Raw genomic sequence first — 25,460 nt, forward strand, 5'->3', positions numbered from 1 at the left:
TGTTCCTTAATAATAACCGTACTGAAGATGCTAGGGAGATCTGTCCTTGAGCTATAAAATTTACATACCTATATATCTTATCCGAAAGCCTTTTTTGTTATTGCCATGATCTGCTGACCACTGAAGAAATACTTCATGACCATTGCTTGTTATATTAAAAGCAGATGAATAATCTCCACTGAGGGAAATAAGTACTGGACTTTGAATATTTGGTCCTTTGGAAAGAAAATAAAACAATTTAGATACAACTGACTAATTATACTTTTATTTATCTTCAGTATTTTATATCTTTAGAATAATATTAAATATGGTTAAATTGCTTCACAGTCAATCTACCTCATTAACAATAACTGAAAAGAAAAAAATGTTTGTCTTAGGCATTTTACGTCTATAGCTAAATGACATACAATTTGTAAAATAATAATGGAGATAAATATAACTTTCAAATGATGTAGGAGTAAATTTAATGTTGATACTTTTAATAATGTCTGCAAGATAAACTCACAAGCAGTTGTTTACACTGAAAGTTTACATATATAATTAGAACATTTAAACTTAATTGATGAATATCCAATAAATATAACCCTTGGTTACCATCATACACCTGAAGAACATCAAATTCCTTTTCTGTCTGGAAGAATTCTACAAACATGGTGATATTATAACCCTTTTCCACTGAAATGCTCCATGAACACATTTGAAGATTTGGGTAACTGTCAGGATATCCAGGGCTCAATATGACTCCAGTAGAATCTAGCCGTAATTCATTGGCAGGACAGAGCACTGTAAAAGAAAAATGTCATTAAATAGTGTTAGTCTTTTAGAGCCACAGTAAAAACTGCATTTTAGATACTGAGTATTGTGCTTTCATGTTCAATGACTATAAGGATGATACATTGAATTATTTGTTAAAAGAGACAAGTTGTATTAAACTTACCATTCAAAAAATTGGAGGAATGACCCAAAAATTTATAGTATTGATTTATTTTTTATTACATGGAAGATGCACTACTTTCTGGATATAAATACATAAATAAAATATAAGCCATTTAATTCCTCCTCTTTCTCCACATTTTCCTCAACCTTTCCTAATCTTCTTATGTTCTTCCTCCTTTGCCTCTCTTATCTATGTCTTTGCCTTGCCTCTTCTTTCCTTACTTTTTAACTCACTTTCCTCTCTCTTAAACCTTCTACTCATTCAGGTGTGTGGGGCCAGATAGAAAACTGCCCTCTCTCAAAGCATTCATTTCAGGTAAAGTCTTTTCTCATCTCAGGAATATGTTTACCATGAGGATTTAACACAATTCTGAGTCACCAATTGCTTTTCAGTTCTTTACACTATCTCCAGGCCATAAATGTAGCCCAAAGCACAAACTCATTTTATTTAATAATAATATTTCTGCTTTAACATCATATACATGTATTACATATACATATATATACACATACACTTATAAAAACACGGAAAATTTGTTATATATTGACAAAACATGTAGTTGACAAAACAAAAAAGCATATTGTTATGTATTGACAAAACAACATAATTGTAGGCTAAAATCCTGCAAAATATAGCAAATTTCAGGGTTTTGGCATCAACTGCATTATGTATCAGACCAAAATTATGAACACTCACTTAAATTTGGATTTAGAGTGGAGAGTATGACTAAGTTGATCAAGCCCTTTTTAATCAAATGATGACATTTTAGTCTCTTAAAATTTTTTTTAAGTTCTGTGGTGTGGAAAGAGTATTAGAATTATTTAGTATGGTCCATTGTGAAGAAGTAAACCAATATGCACCAAACAGGATTTACTTCAATATAAGGAAGAACATTCTATTTATCAGAACAGTGTAATGGCTATAGTAAAATGTCTTATAAACATAAATGCTAACAAGTTTTAAACTTAGACTGGACTACCTTTTGGGTGTTTTACTGAGAACATTTAGGCAACTGAAGGAATGGGTAAGCTAGATAATTTTTGATTATGTGATTAATTAGAAATACATCCCGTGCCATTTCCTAATTTAACTACTATACCTTAACTTTCATTTTGGAGTTAAATAGCACTGTTTCTCAAAATAACTAGAGCAGCACTTTAAGAAGAATTCTTCTTTTTCAATGTTTATTTGAATTAGTTAGGATTGAAAACTACTAATGTAGTTGCTGGAATATAATGAATAGGTGAAGAGCTTCTATATTGATTGTGTACAGGATACAAGGACAATTAAATATTTTAAGTTATAAAGTCTCCAACAAGTATGGAGATAGAAAAGAATAAGTAACATAGTGGATTATGGCAGCATATGATTGCTCTATAAACATGTTAATAGCTTGAAAAGAAAAAACTTCTTGAAAACTAACACTGGCCAGAACTAATACATGGCTTTTTTGAAAATTGACTATAAAATTGAGTTGAAAATACAGTATAGCTAAAGCAAAGATCTATTTTCTATTTTTTTTTTTTTGGGTATTATTTCAGTTTCTTTTACTTCAGCCTAGAATTTTCCTTCATGAATATAATTTTGAGTTTAAAAAAATGAATAAATGGTATCAGGTTATTTATTCTGCATTTAAAAAGAACTCTGACACTGATTTTCAAAAAATTAAAAATACATAAAAATTGAATAAAGATTGGAAATGATATGGAATATATAAGTTAAATACAAAAAATAGTAAATATTTGGCATTAACGTATTAAAATAAATGGTATGATCCGATATACTTTACCACAAGTACACAAATTAACCTATACTCACACTATCTAACATATAGCAACAAGCCTGACAATCACCAAGAATAACAATAAATATTTGTTGATTGTAACTATGTGTTAGGCACTGTTGAACACCATTGGTACATTATCTCCCTTATCACAACTTTTAAAAAATATGTATACTTTTTATCCCCATTGTACATACGATAAAATTGATGCCCAGAAATTTTAAAGTGCCCAAAGTCTCCAAGATTCAGTTGGAGCCAATGTTTTTAAACCAAAAAATGTAAACATTCATTAGATTTCATTTACAACAAACTCTTTACATAAAACCATATTTGGAATTATTTTTCACATTTTAAGTAGAACATAGAGAACTACAGAGCATCTAGAGAAAAACAGAGAACAAAAATGATACTGCTTTTTTTTTGAAGAAAAGTCAAAAAAAATTTTAAATCTACTAAAGACTATGTAGATTAATTCTAACCGATTCCAAACAAATGACTGTTTTAGCAAGCTTGTGGAATAAATTAAACAAAAATGTAAAGTCAGCTTTTTGGCTTAAATGCCTGGTCAAATAATTAATACAGAGGCTCTACATTAACTCATTCTAAAGGATGATTTGTTGACTGTATTAGCTAGTATATGGAGTGTTATCAGGAGACAAAAATTTACTGTCTTTTCTGTATTCTCCACAGTAGACAGAGTAAGTTCAATTACTAATCTACAGGAAACTCTGGTTTGGGAAATAAAATATTGAAAGTCTGAAAGACAAAAAGTTGTGAAATATCTAGCAATATCTAGACAAAAAAAAAAAGTAAAATATCTGAATTATTACATTTACTTTAATTTTTAAAAAGTTTACTGAATTGGGATTCAGATTTTAAAACAAGAAGTTTGCCCTCCAAGTGCTCACAATGCAGTTTATATTGGGGAAATGTAATTGCTCATTCACACCTCCTGTGTCTCCCCAACTTTTTTTCCAATGTATAACCCCTCCAAGGTTGAGCCCCTTTCTTCTCTATTCACTTATCTAAATATCTGAACATGAATCCTACATAATTCTAAAGGTCTAGAGAGTAGTCTCACATGATGGAAAAAGCCAAATGAATGGCATATAAATGTCTGGAATATACAAGTGACAGGCTTCAGAATTCCCAACCAACTTCAAGATGTTCAAATAGCATTAAGACCATGAGAAATTCTCACACTGGCTCTGATTTATACCCCAAAACCTGCTTTCCTGCTTTTCTTTTTGCTTACATCAAAGCCTCCTATAATCCTTTTATCTTCTCGTAATGCTTTTAATTATAGTATGTTTAGAATAATAATCAGAAGTTATTGTAGGCTTGTTACAGCAGTTAAGATACTGCACATGAAACAGATTTCCAATATTCTCAGGAATGAATCCCAAAGAAGGAAGCAATCCAAAATAAAGCTAGGAAGAATAATAAAATACAACTCGATTGTATTCAACTTAATCAACATTTATGATTATTGTGTGTTAGGGCAATATTTGTTAGGACACACAAATATTGTGTGTCCCTGGGCCCAGGGACAACACAAATGAATAATACATGTTTTTTGAACATGATAGCTTAGCACAGCATTCAAGGACTATCTTTGCCTTGCTCTTGCAGCATAGTGAATTCCCGGAAGTCCATGTCCTGTTGTCTTTCACTTCTCTATCTCTGCATGTATATCTGCCCCTTGGACCACAATTCTCTCAATCTTTGTTCTATAAGAATAAGTCTCATTGTCATCTGGCATTGTCTCATTACTCAGGGAAGATTGCTTCCATTAAGCTTTCCCTGCCCCACAAGCAGTTAAAACTTATATGAATCTACAGCTTCCTGGTCTCTTTCCCCAACCACTATACAGCTATCACCCGTACAATTGCCATATCCCGTTTCCATGATGCTTTCACAATAAGGGCCACTTAAAATTTATTTTTTGTTACTCTGCTTGTTTGTTTTTTTTCCTCAGATCCTCACTATGTAACAAGTATTCAATAAAGTTTAATGAGTCTAGTATTTAGGTCAGAAGCTCTTTCTAAGTAAAACCAAACAACATTGAAGCCTTTATTTAAAGTGATTTCCTTTTCTCTCCACCTCCATTCCCACCCCTAAAATCAAAATAATTTCAGTAAACTGAACTGACTTCACGCTAGACCAGAAAAATTTAACCTCGGAAGAATCAAAGATGTTTAAAGTTAAATCTGATAATCAGTGGACTATTTCTAAGTGAAATATCACTTATGAGTTATATAACTTATAGCATTGTTTCCAGTTAAATATTTTATATTTATATGAATAGATTTTTCTCAATCTTACCTATATTAAGTTAAACATAAAGCAAATATTTAAGAAATAAATAATCATAAGAATGAATACCTTGACAAATTGGAGGTGCTCCATCCATCTGCAGTCGTTCTCCTAATCTGCATGTCAGAATTGCATTACCAACTAAAGTAAATCCTGGAAGACACTGATACCTAATAATATCACCTATTAAAAAAACAGAGGGTAGGCTTCATATAAGAAACAAGATGATGATAAAAATAAACAAATATTTCAATTGTAAGAGAATATTTTCTCCTTTAGTCATTTTCAATCACCATAAAAATGTTATTAGGTATAAGTAGGAGTTATATTCAAAATATTTAAAAATCAGTAGGAGTTATAGGTATATATTAGGTATAAATAGGAGTTATATTATATAGGTATTAGGTATAAGTAGAAGTTATATTCAAAATATTGGAAAAAAAAAAAAAGACAAGATAATAGACACTGAGCCATCAGAACTGAAGGCAAAAGTGAACTGCCAGTCTCTCTGTACTGGTGCACACCAGCTGGATATAAGCAATAAACATAAGGAAATAATTTAGTTGATATAGGTGAGATATTAAATAAAAATATAGCAACTAGTTAGAAGGCCTTCTATTTATTACTTTTCTATTAAAATTAAAGTTACATCAGTCACTGTTAGTTTCTATATGTGTCTTAACCAAAATCAATATAATAATAATAATTAATAATAAAAGTTTATTATGGCAACATTAAGATGTCTTCTTATATCATATTTTTCAAACTGTATGGCATTAATCATTTGGGTTGTATTTCCAACTCAGTTTTAAAGCACCTTTATTATTAAATTGAGTAGAATTGACTAAGCATTTTCCAAGATATGGAAATAAAACAGTCTTCTAATATGCCCTACAACCCATTCATTCTGCCAAGTCAGGCATAGTCCTGAATTCAAAGAACAAAGGTTAGAATTATAGTGTCAGAAGGCAGCAAAATAATGGTTTAGAAGGAACCACCACAATACAGTTAGAAGTTTCAAATTTTGACACTTTTTCTAATTGTACATTCCAGAAAAGCAAAATTATTTTTTCTTGTCTAATATTCCCTTTCCTCTTTTCACCCCTCTTCCTTCTTAAAAATTCTGAATAAATCTCTATCAACACAGGGAATGGGGGTCTCAAGACAGGTTTCTAACATTCTTTATTTTGATTCTTTTTTAATCAAATTGTTTTGCCAGCAGTATGTTTTCTTTGAAAATAATTTAACAGGCTTTACCTATTTCAAATTCATCATCTTCCGTCAAAATTTCAGCATTGGGTACAGGTGGTGGAGGTTGGCATACCCTTAGCTGATAGGCTATAAAAATAAACAATGTGTTTATTCCTTTTCTGAACAGCTACATGTATTCACATATGCAAAAAAGAAAATTATTGAAGGTTATTTAAAAATAATAAAAATAAATTACATAATGTATCAAGTTTTAATTACATCTTTTTTTTTTTTAATATACTACACCATTACAAAATATTTTACCACGGGAACAATGCTTATCTTTTTATTCCTTATTTCTTATCCTTATCCTAGTCCTTATTATTATGTGGTTCAAAACATCTTGTTTTTAACCTCCTTTGCATGATCACAATGTGGAATTAGGTATTCACGTATGTTTACTTGCTGAATGCCTGTCCTCCCCAATACTCATCACGGAATCCCCTGCACTTAGCAAAGTGCATGGCATACAGCAATAATTGCAAACAAATACTCAGTGCTTACTTGATTCCAGGCAGTATTATAAATACTTAACTCAATCCTCAGAAAAATATATTTTATTATTTAATTTATGTAACTATTTCTATAATTGTTGTCATTATTTAAAAAAGAAAACTGTTAAAGGGAGTTAAGAATTTTTCCCAAATCACACAGCGATAATGTGACAGAACTGAGGGTTGAAACTAGGTAGTCTGGCTCCAGAGCCTTATCTCGCCATGCTACTTTAATATAATTGAGATATTTGTTTATTGAATGTCATGTTTCTAATTATTATATCACTTGAACAGGTCACCCCATTGGATTAGATTGGCATTTAATATAATTGAAAGGCCATCATGACAAATTCTCTATGAATCCAAGCATCGATCTGCTACCCCTAAATGGTATCTAAAATCTACAACAAAATCATTTGTTGATTGAAATCTTTTTTTTCCTTTAAAGTCTTCTAAAAATGTACCATACTTATATTCATTCAGGATACATGTTTTATACTATTATAACATCTGAGGCAAATTGTTTTATATGTCTATTTTTACTACTTAAACTTAGAAGTTCTCAATGTACTCAATGTGCCAATACATAGAATGAGACTCAAAAGACACAGTAGCTTATACAATACCACGCAATTAGTACAGGACATAGACAAAAACTGAATTGTATATCCTCTAATTTCAAAGCCCATTCAATATTGCTCCTGTTGCAAAAAAAAAAAAAAATATTATGGCATCAACTAGAATAGGTCAGGAAGCTTCCTATAAGAGGAAATGAATGTGATGTACTTTAAAGAAGTAAAATTTTTCCAGTTCTAAAGAGTAATCATGGTCAGAAGACCATTTCAGATGGAGGAGAAAACTTGAACAAAAACTTGGGCAAGGCCTAAAGTCACTGATTCATCATCATCTAATAGAAAGCTATTTATAAGAGAATTTGGCTAATAAATATTCAGGTTACTAAGGACAAAGAGAAAAGGAAAAATTTTCAAAATGTAGCTATAGAGTTATGAAACATGAAAAACGTATTTAATTTTCTTCTGCAAATTGTTATCTGTCACTTAAAACATCTTCCTTCCAGTAGTTTAACCTGCTTATCAAGCACTTGCTGTGTATGGATGTTAATTTGCAAGTAAAACACCACTGTACAGAAGGGCTACTACTAGAAAAGAAAGACTTGCTGGGAAAGAAGCCCAGGCAGAAAATATAACCTGGATTTTTGATAAAATGCTTAGTGGATAGTAATTGGGAACTTTGAACATTGTTTTCCTGAACTTATACTTTAAAGGGGGTACAGTGATAAAGGTAAAAAGTAATTGTAAGAAATCCCAAAACTGTAAGAGAAAAGGGAGAAGATGGGGGAGCCCTATATAAGGAAATCTTTCTGAGTCTACGCCTTAGAGAAGATTTTGTCTAAAATCTTCCATAGAACAGAGATCAACTCAGAAACTAGAGAAATGTAGAGATGCTCATATCTGTATTATTTCACTTGTGCTTCCCTGAAAAGTTATTTTAATCTTCATGCTAATCCTAAATTGTTTTATTATTTTAAATAAGAAACACCTTTTTTTTAACGTGGAATCTATGACTTGTCATCTGTGGAATGTACTGAGAATGACCTAGATAACTCAGTTGCAGGATTTTAAAGACCAAAGATTGTAAAGTTTTACTAAAGAAGACTATAACGCTCAGAGATATTATGTTATTTTTCCAAGACTATGTGGGTACTGTGAGCTAATGTCTTATTCTCTGTTCTTTCCTATCGCTATCCATTTTATAAAATGTGTTCTAGAAGCTAAGGGATCACTGTGAGGCCACAGAGGTGTAAAGTCCTTGCCTTCCAACTCTATTTCAATAAGAACAACTCTATTTTTATCAATTTTGTAAATTTGAATTCTGAACAAACTTTCCTTTGAATAAGCTTTCTACACTCTTACCTAAGTGATTTCATTGATTCTTTTGGCTACAATTCTGACTTTGTGTGTCAATTCCCAATTCTATATCACCAGGCTAAACATCTCTTCTGACCTTCTCGCTGCTCCCTTTTCCACCCCTTGCAGTTATTTTCTAATCACGGAACACTTTTTGCGGCACATGTAAACACGACTTGTTCAAAATGTGTTATTTTCCATTTATTTGCATGTTTGTTCATTGGGTCCCTATATAGACTTTAAGTTACACGACAGAGGCTATTTGTTTATCTACCTTTTTCACTGTCCAGAAATTAGCTCTTGTCACTAAACTTACAATTCAACTAACATTTGCTAATAACTGACAGAATGTAGCTTTCTTCAGGAGGGAAACAGCCTCTCAACAGTCTTCCCTATGATGACTTCCAACTTTAAAATTGCCAGTGGGGATGAAATACAAACAATAAAGTGTCAGAGAATGCTAAACATTAAAATATAGGCAAGATCTGGCTAAAATGCTTTTCAGGGTGGAAAAATGTAATTTTGAATAAAAAGTAAAAGAGAAAGGAATAATGAAAAAAAACCTCTTTTCATCTGTTTCTCTTTTGACTTTTGAAGACCAAGCACTACAAAAGGTTAAATCATAAGCAGCTTGCAAAAATTCTGTTTTCAATCTTCATCAATCTCTACTAGTATGTTCTTTAACATAACTCTATGATTTGTTCAATGTCTCTCCAATCTTGCTGCCAACATCTCAGTCTAGATTCCTGCCATTTCGTAGTTGCTGTACTGGGTTAAATAGTTTCACCTAAAATTCATGCCATTCCTGGAACCTAAAAATGTTGTTTGAATTATGATTGTTGCAGTTGTAATTAATTAAAGTTATATTGAATTAGGGAGTACCCTTAACTCCGTATGACTAGTTTCCTTATAAAATGAAAAAAGACACAGAGATGGACACACAAGGAAGACGGCCACAAGATGATGAAGGCACACACTGTAGTGATGCATCTATAAGCTAAGGAACGCCAAAGATTGCTGACTACTACCAGAAGCCAGGATGAGGCAAGGAACGATCCTCACCTAGAGCTTTCAGGGAGAGCATGTGCTGATTTCAGACTTCTATCCTCCAGAACTGTGAGAAAGAATAAAGTTCTGTTGGTTTAGCCACCAGTTTGTGGTAGTTTGTTTCAGCAGCCTTAGGAAACCAATATACCGGTGTTATTAAGTTGGCCTATAGTATGTTCCTTATCTTCAGTGTCTCCCTGGTACAACCCTTCTTACATCCGGTGAAGTGGTGGAAGAGAATCAAGGCAGTATTTACCTGGAATTCACTGTGTACAAAAGACTTTGAAAAGTCCTTTATATACCTATTTCATTAATCATTAAAATGCTACATCAAAATATGTATATATATATATATATACTCATGTTATCAAAAGAGAAACTAAATTTCATAATGGTTGAATTATTTGCCCAATTCACACAGCCAGGATTTGAACCAAGTTCCAGTATAAAATTAAGACACATTGTCTCCCAGATTTATAGATAAATAAACCTGGTTTGGAATATCATTTTGTTGCTGTCATTTCCCTATTATCAATTTACAGTGGATTTTTGTGGCCTACAGATTGAATTTATCATCTTAGATAAAGCAAGATCATTACCTTAATTCTCACCAATTCCTCATACAAGATGTCTGCTCTATCCAGCTGAAATTTCCTGGGTCCTTTGTATTTGCCATGTTCATTTCCTACCCCACACCTTTGTTTTTCACAACCTTGCTAGCCTAGAAATTGTCACCATAATATTTAGTATTTAGTGTTTTATTGTGTTGAATTGTTTTATGTATTGGTTCATGTTCCACATATAGCTTATGTGTATTGTATTGTATTAGCATTTCCAACAATACCTAATACAATTAATTTAGTTGTTTATTAAATAAGCTATTATTGAGCTCCTATGATACGCCCATGCCAGAAACCATAATAGGTGCTGGGAATGTAAAGGTGAGCAAAGCAGACAGAAGCCTGCTCTATACACGTTAATAGTTGATGAGAACGATATTAATTATATTAGTAGAAATTAACTAGCTGAAGCAAGGGGTGTGTGTGTGTGTGTGTGTGTGTGTGTGTGTGTGTGTGTGTGTGTTTTCTGGAGAGGAATGGTAGCCCTGGAGAGAGAGAGGACGGATGGAAAAGAGCAAAATTCTGGGGCTAAGTCAGACAGGATCGTATAAGTCATACTCAGGATTTCATTTATTTTAAGCTGAGACCAATGGCAGACCTTTAAAGAGATTTAAGTTGGAGAGGAATGTGGTCAGATTTATCCTTTAAAAGATCATTCTTACTACAGTCAGAATTATTTTAAAAAGCACACACACAATTGGAAGAGGACAAGAGTGGATAGCAAGAGTCAGAGTCCATATTGCAGTGTTGTGTTAAATAAAGAATTGCTGACAGATTCTACAAAACATCATAGTGTCCCCAAATGACTTACACATAAAATTAAAAGTCTTGATTATGACTGTCAAGGGCTTGTAACTTTGTCTAATTAACTTCATCTCTGCCTATTAATCAGCTTATATTTTTAGCTTCAAATAAATAAAAATCATTTATCTCCTCTACTTAAAATTCAAATGCCACTGATATATGGCGTATCACCCACCTAGCATGTCATTCTCACTTTTTAAAAAATATTAAACCATATCTCTTCATTTTTAATAATAAATTTCAAAAAAATCAAACCTGTCTACAACCTAATACTATAGTCTTTTTCATTACTGAATCAACAGAGCTCTCAAGTGGTTGAGAGCTTAATATTTGATAATATATCCAAAACTTTATGTTCTATATCATTTTACTTTTGTCTCTTTTATTTTTTTGAAATGAATCTTCCTAGCTCTTTTATAACTTTGTCTGAACATGACTAAAATAGAGATGTCTTCACTAATAATGCTAACTAAAGTTGATCCTTTGCAGTTAAATTTGTTTCACAGTCTGGCAATTTTCACAATCTGTAAGAATTATGTATTTGTTTAATATCTATTTTTTTACATTTGTTTATTATCTATTTTCATATACTGGAATGTAAGCTTCATGAAAGCAGGCACTTTTGCTTTCCTTATTAACTGCTATCTATTTAGGGCGTAATCCAGGGTTCAGCACATAGCAGCATTTAGTAAATATTTGCTGAATGACTGAATGCTAGAGAAATGAAAGAATGAATGCTGAATTAGTGTGTATACATATTATATATATGCACATGTATGAATGATATATATATTTATATATATGTATAATATGTAACCCATTCTTATGGTATTGATTATGGACCTAGTTTCGAATCTTTGGCTCTTTGGGTTCAAATCTTGTTTTGAACACTGAAAAACTGGGAAAACTTAGGCAAGTTACTTATCTTTCTGCCTTGCTTTTCTCATTTGTAAAATCATAATAATAGTAGTAATTTTATGCCATCTCAAGGGCAGTTATGAGAATCAAATGGGTTTACAAATATGAAGCACTTGAAATACTGTCTGGCACATTTAAAGCTTATTTTTCAATAAAAATAAACCACTATGATATCAAATTAGGATTCCATTTCTTCAAGATATTTGATGTTCACAAATAAATAACATAACTATTCATGTTTTCTGCTTTTCTTAACTTTTACTTCTTATATATAAAGGACATTTTGATTTGGCAATTATAGAATTATGAATATAATTGAGGCATGTTATTTTTGTTGGTCAAAGAAAAGGGTGTACTGATTTTGAGCGTCAGATGTTTTGTAATTGAAGGAACAAAGGGGAATTAAACATTGTGTAGCTCTGCTTCTATTTCTGAAGATGTTTCTATCAAACCAATCAACATCATTAAAAAATATACATCATCCAGCTTGTATTAATAACTATATTTGTGCAGAAAGCAGGCTGATCAGATATTTACTCTGGAACCAGACTGACGGTTCAAATCTCGGTCTGCTGTTTGCTAGTTCCAAAAACTTAGGCAAACTGCTAAGAATCTGCTTCAGTTATCTCATCTGTAAAATAGACATGAAGCCAAGATTGAGTTAAAATATTGTGAAGTGCTTAAAAGAAGGCCTGAACATATTACCAGTTAAGGGGGAGAGTGTATTCCCCCTTAACTGGTAGTATGTTTGACAAATATCAGCATCATCATTTTTGCTGTGACGTTTGTGCCCCATACACATATAACTTCAATCTGAAATGACCTTCCTCATATTGCATCATTCAAAGCACCCATATGATTTCACAGAATATATCTAACCACTTGCTTGTTTCTATTCTGATTTAAATTGGATATTCTTGGTCAGGCACAGTAGCTCACACCTGTAATCCCAGCACTGTGGGATGCTGAGTAAGGGTAGATTACCTGTAGTCAGGAATTTGAGACCAGTCTGGCCAATATGATGAAAACCTGTCTCTACTAAAATTACAAAAATTAGCCAGGTGTGGTGGTATAAGCCTGTAATCACAGCTACTTGGGAGCCTGAGGCAGGAGAATCATTTAAACCCAGGAAGCAGAGGATGCAGTCAGCTGAGATTGTGCAACTGCACTCCAGCTTGAGTGACAGAGTGAGGCTCTGTCTCAATAAATAAATAAATAAATAGATAGATAAATAAATAAACTTGTTTTATATTGATGTTATACTGTAATATGAAATCTATGAGTTTAGCAACACATTTTATCATCCTATATAATATATAAGTGTCTGTGGTCTCAAAACTATTAGCATAGTGCTCTGGAAATCACTTAAGAAACACTGATAACAAATCAAATTAAGAAAATATCTCATTCTGTATAAAATATATGCTTTGGTTACTCTGAAAGAAAATAAACAGGTCTGGTAAGAATATATCCAATATTGTACAGGTTAAAATCATATACAAACTGGAAATTATCCTAGAAATCATTTCTCCTAAACTCTTTAGTGGGTTGTAGGAAGATGACCTAAGTAAGTGAAATGAGGTAGACAAAGTTACACATTCAGTTACTGGTGGAACTGAAATGATGAAATCATATAAATTACATCATCTAAATTTTAAATCATATGTGCATATATTTTAGTCCATGCTTTTCATGGGTTGTTCCAATTACAAATAGTTTGAAGCCACAGACATTAACAGAAAAGCTGTACAAAATAGATATTCACACTTTAAAAATACACGTTTGAACTAAATATGTGTTCTCTTTAGAAGAATCATTTTATCTGACATGCTCCACCAACTTTTAAACACCATTTACTATCTAACAACCAGTAACAACTACATGAGAGCATCGTATTCCACATCAGTATCTTCTGAGGAAGGCTATTATTTAAATAGTTCTCTGTTTTTATTCAAATGTGCATAGATATCTGGTTCCTCAGCCAACAAATATGCTTCTTGAAATTGGTTTAAGATTTGATTCTGGCAATAGTGTTTCGTTATTTTTAATTTCCTATTTTGTTTGCAATGAAACAGCAAACCCAATTCCAGAAAAGAATGATGCATTTATCTACTTCTATTCAATGCACTATTAAAGGCTTCTTCAAAAAATAAAAAACAGAACACTGGCAAATTGCCATTCCTTCTCCAAACCAAAAAAAGCACAAGCACATAACCTTTCTGCCAAATAAAGACACAGTATTCCTTACATAGAACAGAAATAATGTTGTATGTTCCCTTATAAACTCTAAGCTCTATATAAGCCCCAGTGTAGTTCAGTGCTGATCCATATTAGTTCAAGTATGATAATCTCATGATCTGAGGAAGATTTGGGGGAGAAAAATCATTGATAATCATATGTTCTGTTATGGAGTTTGAGCAGTGTTATTTTTAAAGTTATCTAAAATAAGCTTAAGCCATTTCACTTGAAGCAGAACCAAGTGTATTGAAATTAATGCTACTTTAGTTTTAATGAAGAGAAGGAAACAATAATTTTTTTTTTCCAGAAAACCTGCCAGTGAGTTTAGATGAACCATAGAAGTATGTTCCAGCAGGATTTAAATTACTTTACAAATACCACTTTCACACCACTAATATTTTATAATCAGTCTGTTTCTCTGCATCCATAAGGGAGAATATTAGAAATCAAGAGCAAATGCTTATTTGGATCTAGAAATGAGAAAAATAAAGTTTCTATCATGAGAAATGAAAATGAATCAATGATATGGTTTGCCTCTGTGTCTCAACCAAATCTTACCTCAAATCTTAATCCTCATAAGCCCCAGGTGTTGAGGGAGGGACCTAGTGGGAAGTGATTAGATCATGGGGGTGGTTTCCCCCATACTGTTCTCATGATAGTGAGTGAGTTCTGATGAGATCTGATGGTGTTTGACAGTTCCTTCTTTAGACACACTCTGTCACCATTTAAGATATGCGTGCTTCCCCTTCTGCAATGACTGTAAGTTTTCTGAGACTTTCCCAGCCACGCAAAACTGTGGGTTAATTAAACCTCTTTCCTTTATAAATTATGAACTCTTGGGCAGTTCTTTATAGCAGGATGAGAATGGACTAATACAATAAACAAGAAGTGACTCCTGTTATTTCCCTAGGAAAAAAATAAAAATTATTGGGAAATAAAACTATGGATATCTCCTGGATTATTGTAAGAATATTTCAATATCTGTTGCATTAATTGTATTTTCCACATGCAGACAGCTAATTTATCCTACTTTAGTGCTGAACCCATTAAAAACCTGAAAAATAATGTGCCAAAGGCCTCTTTTCTACATTGTTAAATTATCTGGCATACAGACCCGGCTATAATTAATAGGTCATTGTCTTCTGTTAAACAATTTTACTAAAAACTAACATTAGACAAGGTAATTTTTTGACCTTGCTGAAACAAGACAGAAATAAGACTTTTCCATAGTCATAATCAGAAAACAAGAACACTGTTCAAATCATCAAAATGACAAAGAGCCTTCCATCTCAGCTAACATTCATGAAGAGTATTTCCATACTAATTCTATAGGTATTTTCCATTCCCTCCACCTTCTAGGAAAAAAGTATTAAGATATACAATCATAAAACTCCTCCAATTTTCTCACAGCATCCAATCCTGAAGAAAATCATGCTTCCTTGGACCCTTCTCACAATCATCTTATACAGTCGAATTCCTACATCAAGCCTCTCTTGACACACTTTTGCTGAGATCACAGAGTCCCTCATCGTATGTTGTCTCACTTATTATCATGAGTTAATAAATCTAGCTTTGTTTAACAGACGGTGTGTTCCTAATAGTCTTTGGTTGGAGGCAACAGAAAGTAAGATATTTAGGAAAATAAAATACCATACCTTATCAATGGGCTTATACATACAGTGAAGTGTCAAAAGATAGTAATTTTGACATGACTTTTAGTCATTTGAGTAATAATTAAGTAGTCATTTAAGTCAATTAAGTAATAGTAAGTGATATTTTCTTTTCCCCATAACAGTTCTAGCAGTTTGGTTTTTAGCTCCATCGCTTTATTTTACACACACACACACACACACACACACACACACACACACAATTACACGATGTCCATACCCCCCATGCTGTCTGGACATCAAATAGTAAAACCTTTTATGGGTTCTGTGCTCTAGTTATTAAAATATGAAAGGAGGTCAAGTCTTTAGGTTATGTGAGGCAAAGGGGTCACAGAGTTAAAGGCAATCGTGATTTATGCTTTATATAAAGCCTGTCCTTACATCTGCAACAGTCTCTTTTAGGATGAGACTTTGTGAAGTTAAATATACTTGTTTCCAAATACAGCATTTATTGTAAAAGTAATATAACCATAAAAGATGACCTGAAACACATTACAGGCCTTTTAAATACATTTCTTAAAAATAATGAGTCATTATGTAATCAAATCATTCTTTAACAGAAAATGTGCTAATAACAGAAAATAATGGAAAATACAATTATTAAATCATATTATGCTAAGAAAATCTTCCACATACAAATTGAGTTTCCCTAATACATTGTTACTAGACAGTCACGTGTTCTGGATAATTGACTTAAACACCATAAAATAACTTCTGTATTAAATTAGTAGATATATATATTGGCTATACTCTAGTCTCCTGGTTATTTTGATTGACATAGACCTCAATAAAACTTTTTTTCTTGGCACAGTGACCATAGCAGATATTAGAAACTATGAAGAGTACACTGAGTTGTGATAAATCTACCAATGTACTGTTACTAGTTTGTAGGTTTTAGGGAAATGAAACAATAAGAAGCTTAAAGCTCCCAAGTAGGAGGTGTATTTGAGAAAATGAGATGACCCATCATACTGCGAAAAATGAGAATCACTTTGACTAAATTTTAAAGAACAATTAGGTCTACATAACATTTAATATAATCTATTAATGAGATAATATCAGCTTAGAACATTGGCTGGCACTTAAGAATACAATAAATTTTAGCTGTTGTTTTGATTTTTCAAAAAGAGATCATTCTTTGCAGTCAGACAGATGTATTTTGAATTCTAGCCAGCCCTTCTACTTATTAGTTCTCTGACTTTCTGTGGGTTATCTTGTTTTTTACTCAGTTTGTTCATTATTAAAAGGAAGATGATAGTGCTTACCTTATAGGGTTATTATGAAAATTAGCAATAATACATGGAAAGCACCTAACACACTGCTCAGCATATTAAATTTTCAATAAATGGAAGCTACCACTAATATAGTGATGATTATACAAAGTCACTGCAAAAAGAACAAGCAGTTAAAATTTATTTTGAGTAACATCTTTTAGGGGGTCATTGATTAGGACTGAATATTAATTATAAATCAATCTAATCTTGACTCTACAGCAGATATCAAGAAAATTCTATTCTTACTTTAGGAAATCATAGTTATAGCAACACAAAGAGAGAAAAAAATATTTCCTAAAATGAGAAAAAAATATATTTTATCTGAGGTAAAGTGCCTCAACATTTACGCTTGTCCTATTTTTTCATTGTAGAGAACTTTCGTTTTGCAAAGCTTTTTTATGAATGTTATTTTTGATCATAAAAGGTTTTATGAAGGTGATGTTTTATAAAAGACAGATGGCTGCATGGATCTCATAAAGGAAGTTAGGTTAGAGAGAAAAACCCATTTTTTTCCTTCTCTTTTCAAGCATATTAAAATATATTAATAAATGAAACTTAAATTATCAATGTGACTTTAGAAAATATACAAAAATACTGAACTGTTGACTTTATAAAATAAATATACAAGTCTTGAGAAGCCACTTCTGAATTATAAGGCAAATGTATCAGAGGTAGTTATCAAACTAATAAGAGGATATAAAGAAAACTTGGTGAGGGAGTAAACCATTCCAAGATTAGCTATACTCAGTCAGCTTAAAATAAGTGTTAAGCTTATAATGAATTATATACTTGGTTTGTTTATCAAAAATGCCAAATAATTTGACCAATTTTTTACTATTATGAGATCTCATTTTGACATCGAGCCTATAGCTCAAATTAGTATTAACTGGCATATTTTTTTTTGTTTTTGTTAAGAAGGATATAATTCAGGATTACACATTAGTAATTCTAAAACTTATCTTTTAAAAAGTTGTTTGTAGTACAGCTCAAATAAATGCAAACAACTTTTTAAAGAGTCTGAACACACACTGTAAGACTAAAATACAATCAGCCAATGACAAAATATAAAAGAGATAAGAACAAGAAATTTATATCCTCAAAAACACTCACTATTAATAAGCTCATAAGACCTATAAAACAATACACCATATTGTAATCAAGTTTTGAAATTTTAGTAAGAAGAGTAAGTGTATTCATAGAGTTAATGACAGTGATCACCATGAGTTCCAATCATCAAGAAGTGGAGAATATGGGACTTAAAATAAAAAGACTTAAAGAACTGTAGATGAATTAAGTAACCAAGAGTAGCTATGATGGAGATGAAGACATGATTTAAGAATGGAATTCCAGGAGACAGTGAGACAACCAACCTGACTGAAGTTGTGTAGGGACTGGAGAGTAAGAATCAGATAACTGGGTTATAGGGTAGCTTCAGATTTAATGTAGGTATAATGCATTCTTGAAAAGGCAGGTAAGGATGAAAGCAGTGCTTTAAGAAAATTGTCCTATTTGTGCTAGAGAAATTTAAAGTCTCAGTCAATTTTTAACATAAACTCTGGCTATGCCCCCAAACTTTAAGTTTATTTTAAAATTTGGGTGGAATCTCCATAGTTGTTGATTCAAACATTAGGCTTCATTAGGTTCTGGCAATTTTTTGCAGGTCATTATAAAATTTAATAAATAAATGTCCTATTTGAAAAATCTAAAATGTGAGATAACATATGGCATGGAAACAAATTTTATATCTATATCTATATCTATATAGATATAGATATGTTATTGCAATTTAGGTTCTGGGGTACATGTGCAGAACATGCAGAATTGTTGCATAGGTATATACATAGCAATGTGGTTTGCTGCCTCCATCCCCCTCTCACCTATATCTGGCATTTCTCCCCATGTTATCTCTCCCCAACTCCCTATCCCCGGCTGTCCCTTCCCTAGTCCTCCCCAACAGACCCCAGAGTGTGATGCTCGCCTCCCTACGTCCATGTGTTCTCATTGTTCAACACCCGCCCATGAGTTAGAACATGCGGTTTCCACATGAGAAGCAAGGAAAGATCTAAAATCGAGACCCTATCATCATAATTGAGAGAGCTAGAGGAGCACGATCAAAAAAACTCAAAAACTTAGCAGAAGACAAGAAATAACTAAGATCAGAGCAGAACTAAAAGAGTTAGAGACACAAAAAAAAACCTTCAAAAAATCAATAAATCCAGGAGCTGATTTTTTAAAAGATCAACAAAATAGATCACTAGCCAGATTAATAAAAAAAGGAGAGAAGAATCAAATAGATGCAATAAAAATTAATAAAGGGGATATCACCTCCAATTCCACAGAAATACAAACAACCATCAGAGATTACTACAAACAACTCTACACACATAAACCAGTAACCCTGGAAGAAATGGATAAATTCCTGGACAGTTACACCCTCCCAAACCTACACCAGGAAGAAGGTGAAACCCTGAATAGATCAGTAACAAGGGCTGAAATTGAGGCAGCAATTAATAGCGTACCAACCAAAAATAGCCCAGGTCCAGATGGGTTCACAGCCAAATTCTACCAGACATAGAAAGAGGGGCTGGGACCACTCCTTCTGAAACTACTTCAAACAATCCAAAAAGGGGGAATCCTTCCCAAATCATTTTATGAGACCAACATCATCCTGATACCAAAACCCGGCAAGAAAAGAAAGCTTCAGGCCAATATCCATGATGAACATAGATGCAAAAATCTTCAATAAAATACTGGCAAACCGATTACAACAGTACATCAAAAAGCTTACCCATCACGATCAACTAGGCTTCATCTCGGGGATGCAAGGCTGGTTCAAGATGTACAAATCTATAAACGTAATTCACCACATAAACAGAACCAAAGACAAAAACTACATGATTATCTCAATAGGTGCAGAGAAGGCCTTCAACAAAATTCAACAGCCCTTTATGCTAAAAACTCTCAATAAACTAGTATCGACAGAACATTTCTCAAAATAATAAAAGCTATCTACAACAAACCCACAGCCAAAATCATACTGAATGGGCAAAAACTGGAAGCATTTCCTTTGAAATCTGGCACTAGACAAGGATGCCCTCTCTCACTACTCCTATTAAACATAGTATTAGATGTTCTAGCCAGAGCAATCAGGCAAGAAAAAGAAATAAAGGGTATTCAATTAGGAAAGGACAAAGTCAAATTGTCTCTGTTTGCAGGCGACATGATTGTATATTTAGAAGACCCCATCATCTGAGCCCAAAATCTCCTGAAACTGATAAGCAACTTCAGCAAACTCTCAGGATATAAAATCAATGTGCAGAAATCACAAACATTCCTATACACCAATAACAAACTTAAAGAGAGTCAAATCAAGAATGAACTCCCATTCAAAATTGCTACAAAGAAAATAAAATACCAAGGAATACAACTAACAAAAGATGTAAAGGACCTCTTCAAGGAGAACTACAAACCACTGCTCAAGGAAATAAGAGAGGAAACAAACATATGGAAAAACATTCCATGCTCATGGTTAGGAAGATTCAATATGTTAAAATGGCTATACTGCCCAAAGTAATTTATAGATTCATTGCTATCCCCATGAAGCTACCTATGACCCTCTACACAGAACTGGAAAAAACCACCTTAAACTTCATATGGAACCAAAAGCAAGCCTGCATAGCCAAGTCAATTCTAATCAAAAAGAACAAAGCGGGAGGCATCACACTACCTGATTTCAAACTATACTACAAGGCTACAGTAATCAAAACAGCATGGCACTGGTACCAAAATGGGTATTAGATCAATGGAACAGAACAGAGGCCTTGGAGGCAATGCTACACATCTACAACAATTTGATCTTTGACAAACCTGACAAGAACACGCAATGGGGAAAGGAGTCCCTGTTCAATAAATGGTGTTGGGAAAACTGGCTAGCCATACACAGAAAGCAGAAATTGGACCCCTTCCTGACACCTTACACTAAAATTAACTCCAGATGTGTTAAAGAGTTAAACATAAAACCTAACACCATGAAAACCCTGGAAGAAAACCTAGGCAAAGCCATTCAGGACATAGGCATAGGCAAGGACGTCATGACTAAAACACCAAAAGCATTGGAAACAAAAGCCAAAATAGACAAATGGGATCTAATTAAACTCCAGAGCTTCTGCGCAGCAAAAGAAACAATCATTAGAGTTAACTAGCAACCAATAGAATGGGAACAAATTTTTGCAATCTACCCATCTGACAAAGGACTAATATCCAGAATCTACCAGGAAGTAAAACAGATTTACAAGAAAAAACAAACAAACCCATTCAAAAGTGGGTGAAGGATATGAATAGACACTTTCAAAAGAAGACATATATGAGGCCAACAAACATATGAAAAAATGCTCATTATCACTGGTCATTAGAGAAATGCAAATCAAAACCACATTGAAATACCATCTTATGCCAGTTAGAATGGCGATCATTAAAAAATCCAGAAAGAACAGATGCTGGAGAGGATGAGGAGAAATAGAAACACTTTTATACTGTTGATGGGAGTGTAAATTAGTTCAGCCATTGCGGAAGACAGTGTGGTGATTCCTTAAGGACCTAGAAATAGAAATTCTGTTTGGCCCAGTAATCCCATTAATATATATCCAAAGGGTTATAAATCATTCTGTTATAAAGACACATGCACATGCATGTTCACTGCAGCACAGCTTACAATAGCAAAGACCTGGAACCAACTCAAATGCCCATTGATAACAGACTGGAAAAGAAAGTGAGGCACATATACACTATGGAATACTATGAAGCCATAAAAAACGACGAGTTCATGTCCTTTGCAGGGACATGGATGAATCTGGAAACCATCATTCTCAGCAAACTGACACAACAACAGGAAACAGATATTTAGTGAACATCTGCTCTTCCAGGCACTATGCGAACTGTATATTATCAATTATCTTTGATTCTCAAAAAGTCTCCTCAATATAAAGCTGATAATGGTAAATATTATAATATTTCTATAGTTGAGCTATATAAAATTGCCCAGAGGATTTTTTGACCAACAATTTTATAGGTTCAAACTAATATATGCCAGTAATTGGAGTAAATTATACATGCTGAATATGAAATTTAATCCTCTCAGCAATTCTATCATATTGTTTTACAGCTGAGGAAAGTAAACACCAAAGTGTAACTTGTCTAAGGTCAAATAGAAAATAAAGTGCTAAATGAGTATTTGATCTGCTTTATTCCTAAGCAATTACATTTTTATTACTCATGTCTCAAAAGCCACTTGCAAAAGTCAAATGAAACATATTTTGGAATGATGATATATGTTTACATATTCATATGTGTGTATATTTAAATCCACACTAAAACTTTGTGTGTATGTATAGATACATTCTGTTATCTACATATTTTCTATATGAATGTGCACACTCTCTGTCACACACACACACACACACACACACACACACACACACACAAAACACTGATATCCTTTTCTTTGATAATATTTTCCCTTTGAAATGTCTCCTAAATTTTATAATAATTATGTATTTCCTATAGGGTTATCTTGCAGCTCTCTATAGTTCATCAATGAATAGTCCTTTCTTTATGATTTCAAGCAGTACACAACCCAATTTTTAAAATTTAGCAGGAATCCTTGTGGAGATAAAATGTACATAATACAGTTGGGTAACTAATTCATCTTTTGGTCTTAATGATTATTTATTTGTTCCTGAGTTATGGTTATCTATCAAATTAATAATTCTATTGTTGTAGCCTTAGGCTATATCCACAAATTGCCAGCATTAATGATCAACACAGCAGAAAAGGCAAATAAATTATCTTTGGAAAAAAAACAGTCTGAATAAAAGTTGTCTGACTGAATCCTTAAGTTTTCTGATGAGATCTGGAACGTTCAGGGTGATACGGCCATAGACTGAACCCCTGACTTTTCAGTTGGCTTTGTTGGATTGCACATCAGTTATGGATGGCAGTGAATCATTACAGAGAAATGAATATGCTACCATCTAATTGGTAAGTGCTCAAATTAAGCAACTCAAAAATTTTATGATCAATTTCTTACTAGACCCAATGTGCTTTAAATGCCTTTGAACACAATCATAGTTGATTTACTACATTTTTCATGGAATATAAGCTTTAAGTATCAAATAATTAGTTACTTTATGTTAAAAAGATGAAATACAAAGTCATACATTACGTAATGGGCAAAACACATGTCCATCCTCACATTTTCATATAACTTTTGCAAACTTAATTTAGTAGATTATTCATCCTGTGAAATAATCGTGGAATTCATCTGACTAAGTTATATGAGGCAGAATGTGTTTTAATGGGACTATGGTCATAGCAGATAACAGGATGTAATCAATATAGATAAATAACCATTTTCTTCTTTGTAAAAAATAAAGATAAAAAAACAAAGAAGAGAAACACTGCTTTGAAACCTTCTGAATGTCCCTTCAAAAAGTTAAGTTTATTAATACAGAGCCCAGAACAAAGGACCCTGTACAAAATGAAATAAAATTGAGATTATACATAAATTATTTGACAGCAGTAAAAGCTAAGAACTTAATGATCTGGAATAGTCACTTAAAACTGTAAGATTCTAGAATAGACACAGCTTTGAAACATGAGTATAAATGAATGAGTAATGCGATCCAAAGCATAAAGATACTGAATGCTAATTTTAGAAGGATTCACAGCAGGTTGAATATATTAAACATTTTGTACAGGAAAAAAATATATTGATGTGTCAAAATTACATGCAATAAAGTATGAACAGCTGGTTCTCTTTTATTGGTTTTCATGCAAAAATGATTATATTCCATTGGTTAATTACTGACTAATTTATTTCCTATATCCATTTGCTCACATTTTAATGTCCCTGAATACTTAGAAGAGGTCATCTTTTGCAAGGAAATGTGTTTGAAATGCTAAAGTTGTTATGATTACAAAATTTCCCCTTGTAATACCTTTTCAATCATTGGTTAAATATATATCACATTCACTTTTTTCCAAGACAAATTAAATAGCACCAAATAAAATAGGAACTCTTAGACAATACCAACCGTGATAACTGAGCACAAAAAAGCCACTTGTTGTGAAATCGCTGTGGAATTTGATTAGAATCTGATTTGAAGTACTGTAGACTGATTCCAAAGCGGTATTGCCACTGAACTGACCAATCTGAGGTGAATTTTGGTCTGGTCCATCCCTATTAAACAAGAGAGATCAAGATTGATTTTGGGAGTAGTTTTGAGCTAAGTTTAATAAAAGTATTGCATATACTTATATTGTATTGCATTACATCAATAATAAAGATGCAGGAAGCTAACCAATAAGTGCAAATAATATCGCTATATTTTATATCTATGTAGGTGACCACATGTTTTAAAATGTAAAGTATAAAAATAGATAACATTTTTACCTAAATGGAATGTCCTCATATTAGTTATAATTAATACATTGTCTTTGTTTTTTTTACCAAAATGCTGATGCTTTTAAATGCTTGAGGTTTGTCCCTCTTTTATTTTCTTCAGCAACAGTCTTGAGAATCACAGACTGTTAAAGTTACAATTCTTAGAACTCCTACAGTAGTTCTGTTAATCAGTTGTTAATTATTAATTTGGACATTGTCTTTAATATGTTTTTATTTATTTATTTAGAGACAGGGTCTCACTCTGTTGCCCATACTGGAGTTCAGTGGCATGATCACAGCTCACTCTACCCTTGACTTCCCAGGCTCAAGGAATCCTACTCCTGCCTCCCACTGGGACCACAGGCACATGCCACCATGTCTGGCTAATTTTTTTATTTTTTGTAGAGATGGGGTCCCTCTATGTTGCCCAGGCTGGTATTTGGGATGAAGTGATGCTCCCACTGTGGCCTCCCAAATTGCTGGGTTTACAGGTATGATTCTTTATTGACAAGACTGTAATACAACTAAATGTTACGATGGAAATCCACTGGTTATATTAAATAATTATAATTTGAATATAGTCTCTTAAATTCCAGTGGCTTTTGTAAATAGAGAACTTCCATACCTTAAACTTAGTCTATTAACTCCTTGTTTTAGAACATTAGTTTAATAATATTTTTTAAATCTTGTTTTCACCTATGAAGTCTTTGTTCCACAATGTTTACAAAGTTCATGGGGC

At 32.7% G+C, this 25,460-nt stretch overlaps 1 protein-coding gene across 6 annotated transcripts in view; it reads right to left on the reverse strand.

The window, feature by feature from the left end:
* The window catches only part of CSMD3 (CUB and Sushi multiple domains 3), a 1,239,477-nt gene that overhangs the window by 87,643 nt on the left and 1,126,374 nt on the right, over positions 1-25,460 (reverse strand). For all 6 annotated transcript variants that reach the window (XM_032246339.1, XM_032246357.1, XM_032246370.1 and 3 more), the window contains 5 exons: positions 24,372-24,517; positions 6,294-6,374; positions 5,106-5,219; positions 595-783; positions 69-215 (listed from right to left, as the gene is read on the reverse strand). In XM_032246339.1, the coding sequence (XP_032102230.1) occupies positions 69-215; positions 595-783; positions 5,106-5,219; positions 6,294-6,374; positions 24,372-24,517 (677 nt within the window). The remainder of the gene's footprint in view (positions 1-68; positions 216-594; positions 784-5,105; positions 5,220-6,293; positions 6,375-24,371; positions 24,518-25,460) is intronic.

Source organism: Sapajus apella, unplaced genomic scaffold, assembly GCF_009761245.1.
Source record: "Sapajus apella isolate SASKATOON/1434 unplaced genomic scaffold, GSC_monkey_1.0 scaffold3, whole genome shotgun sequence".
Taxonomy (NCBI): domain Eukaryota; kingdom Metazoa; phylum Chordata; class Mammalia; order Primates; family Cebidae; genus Sapajus; species Sapajus apella.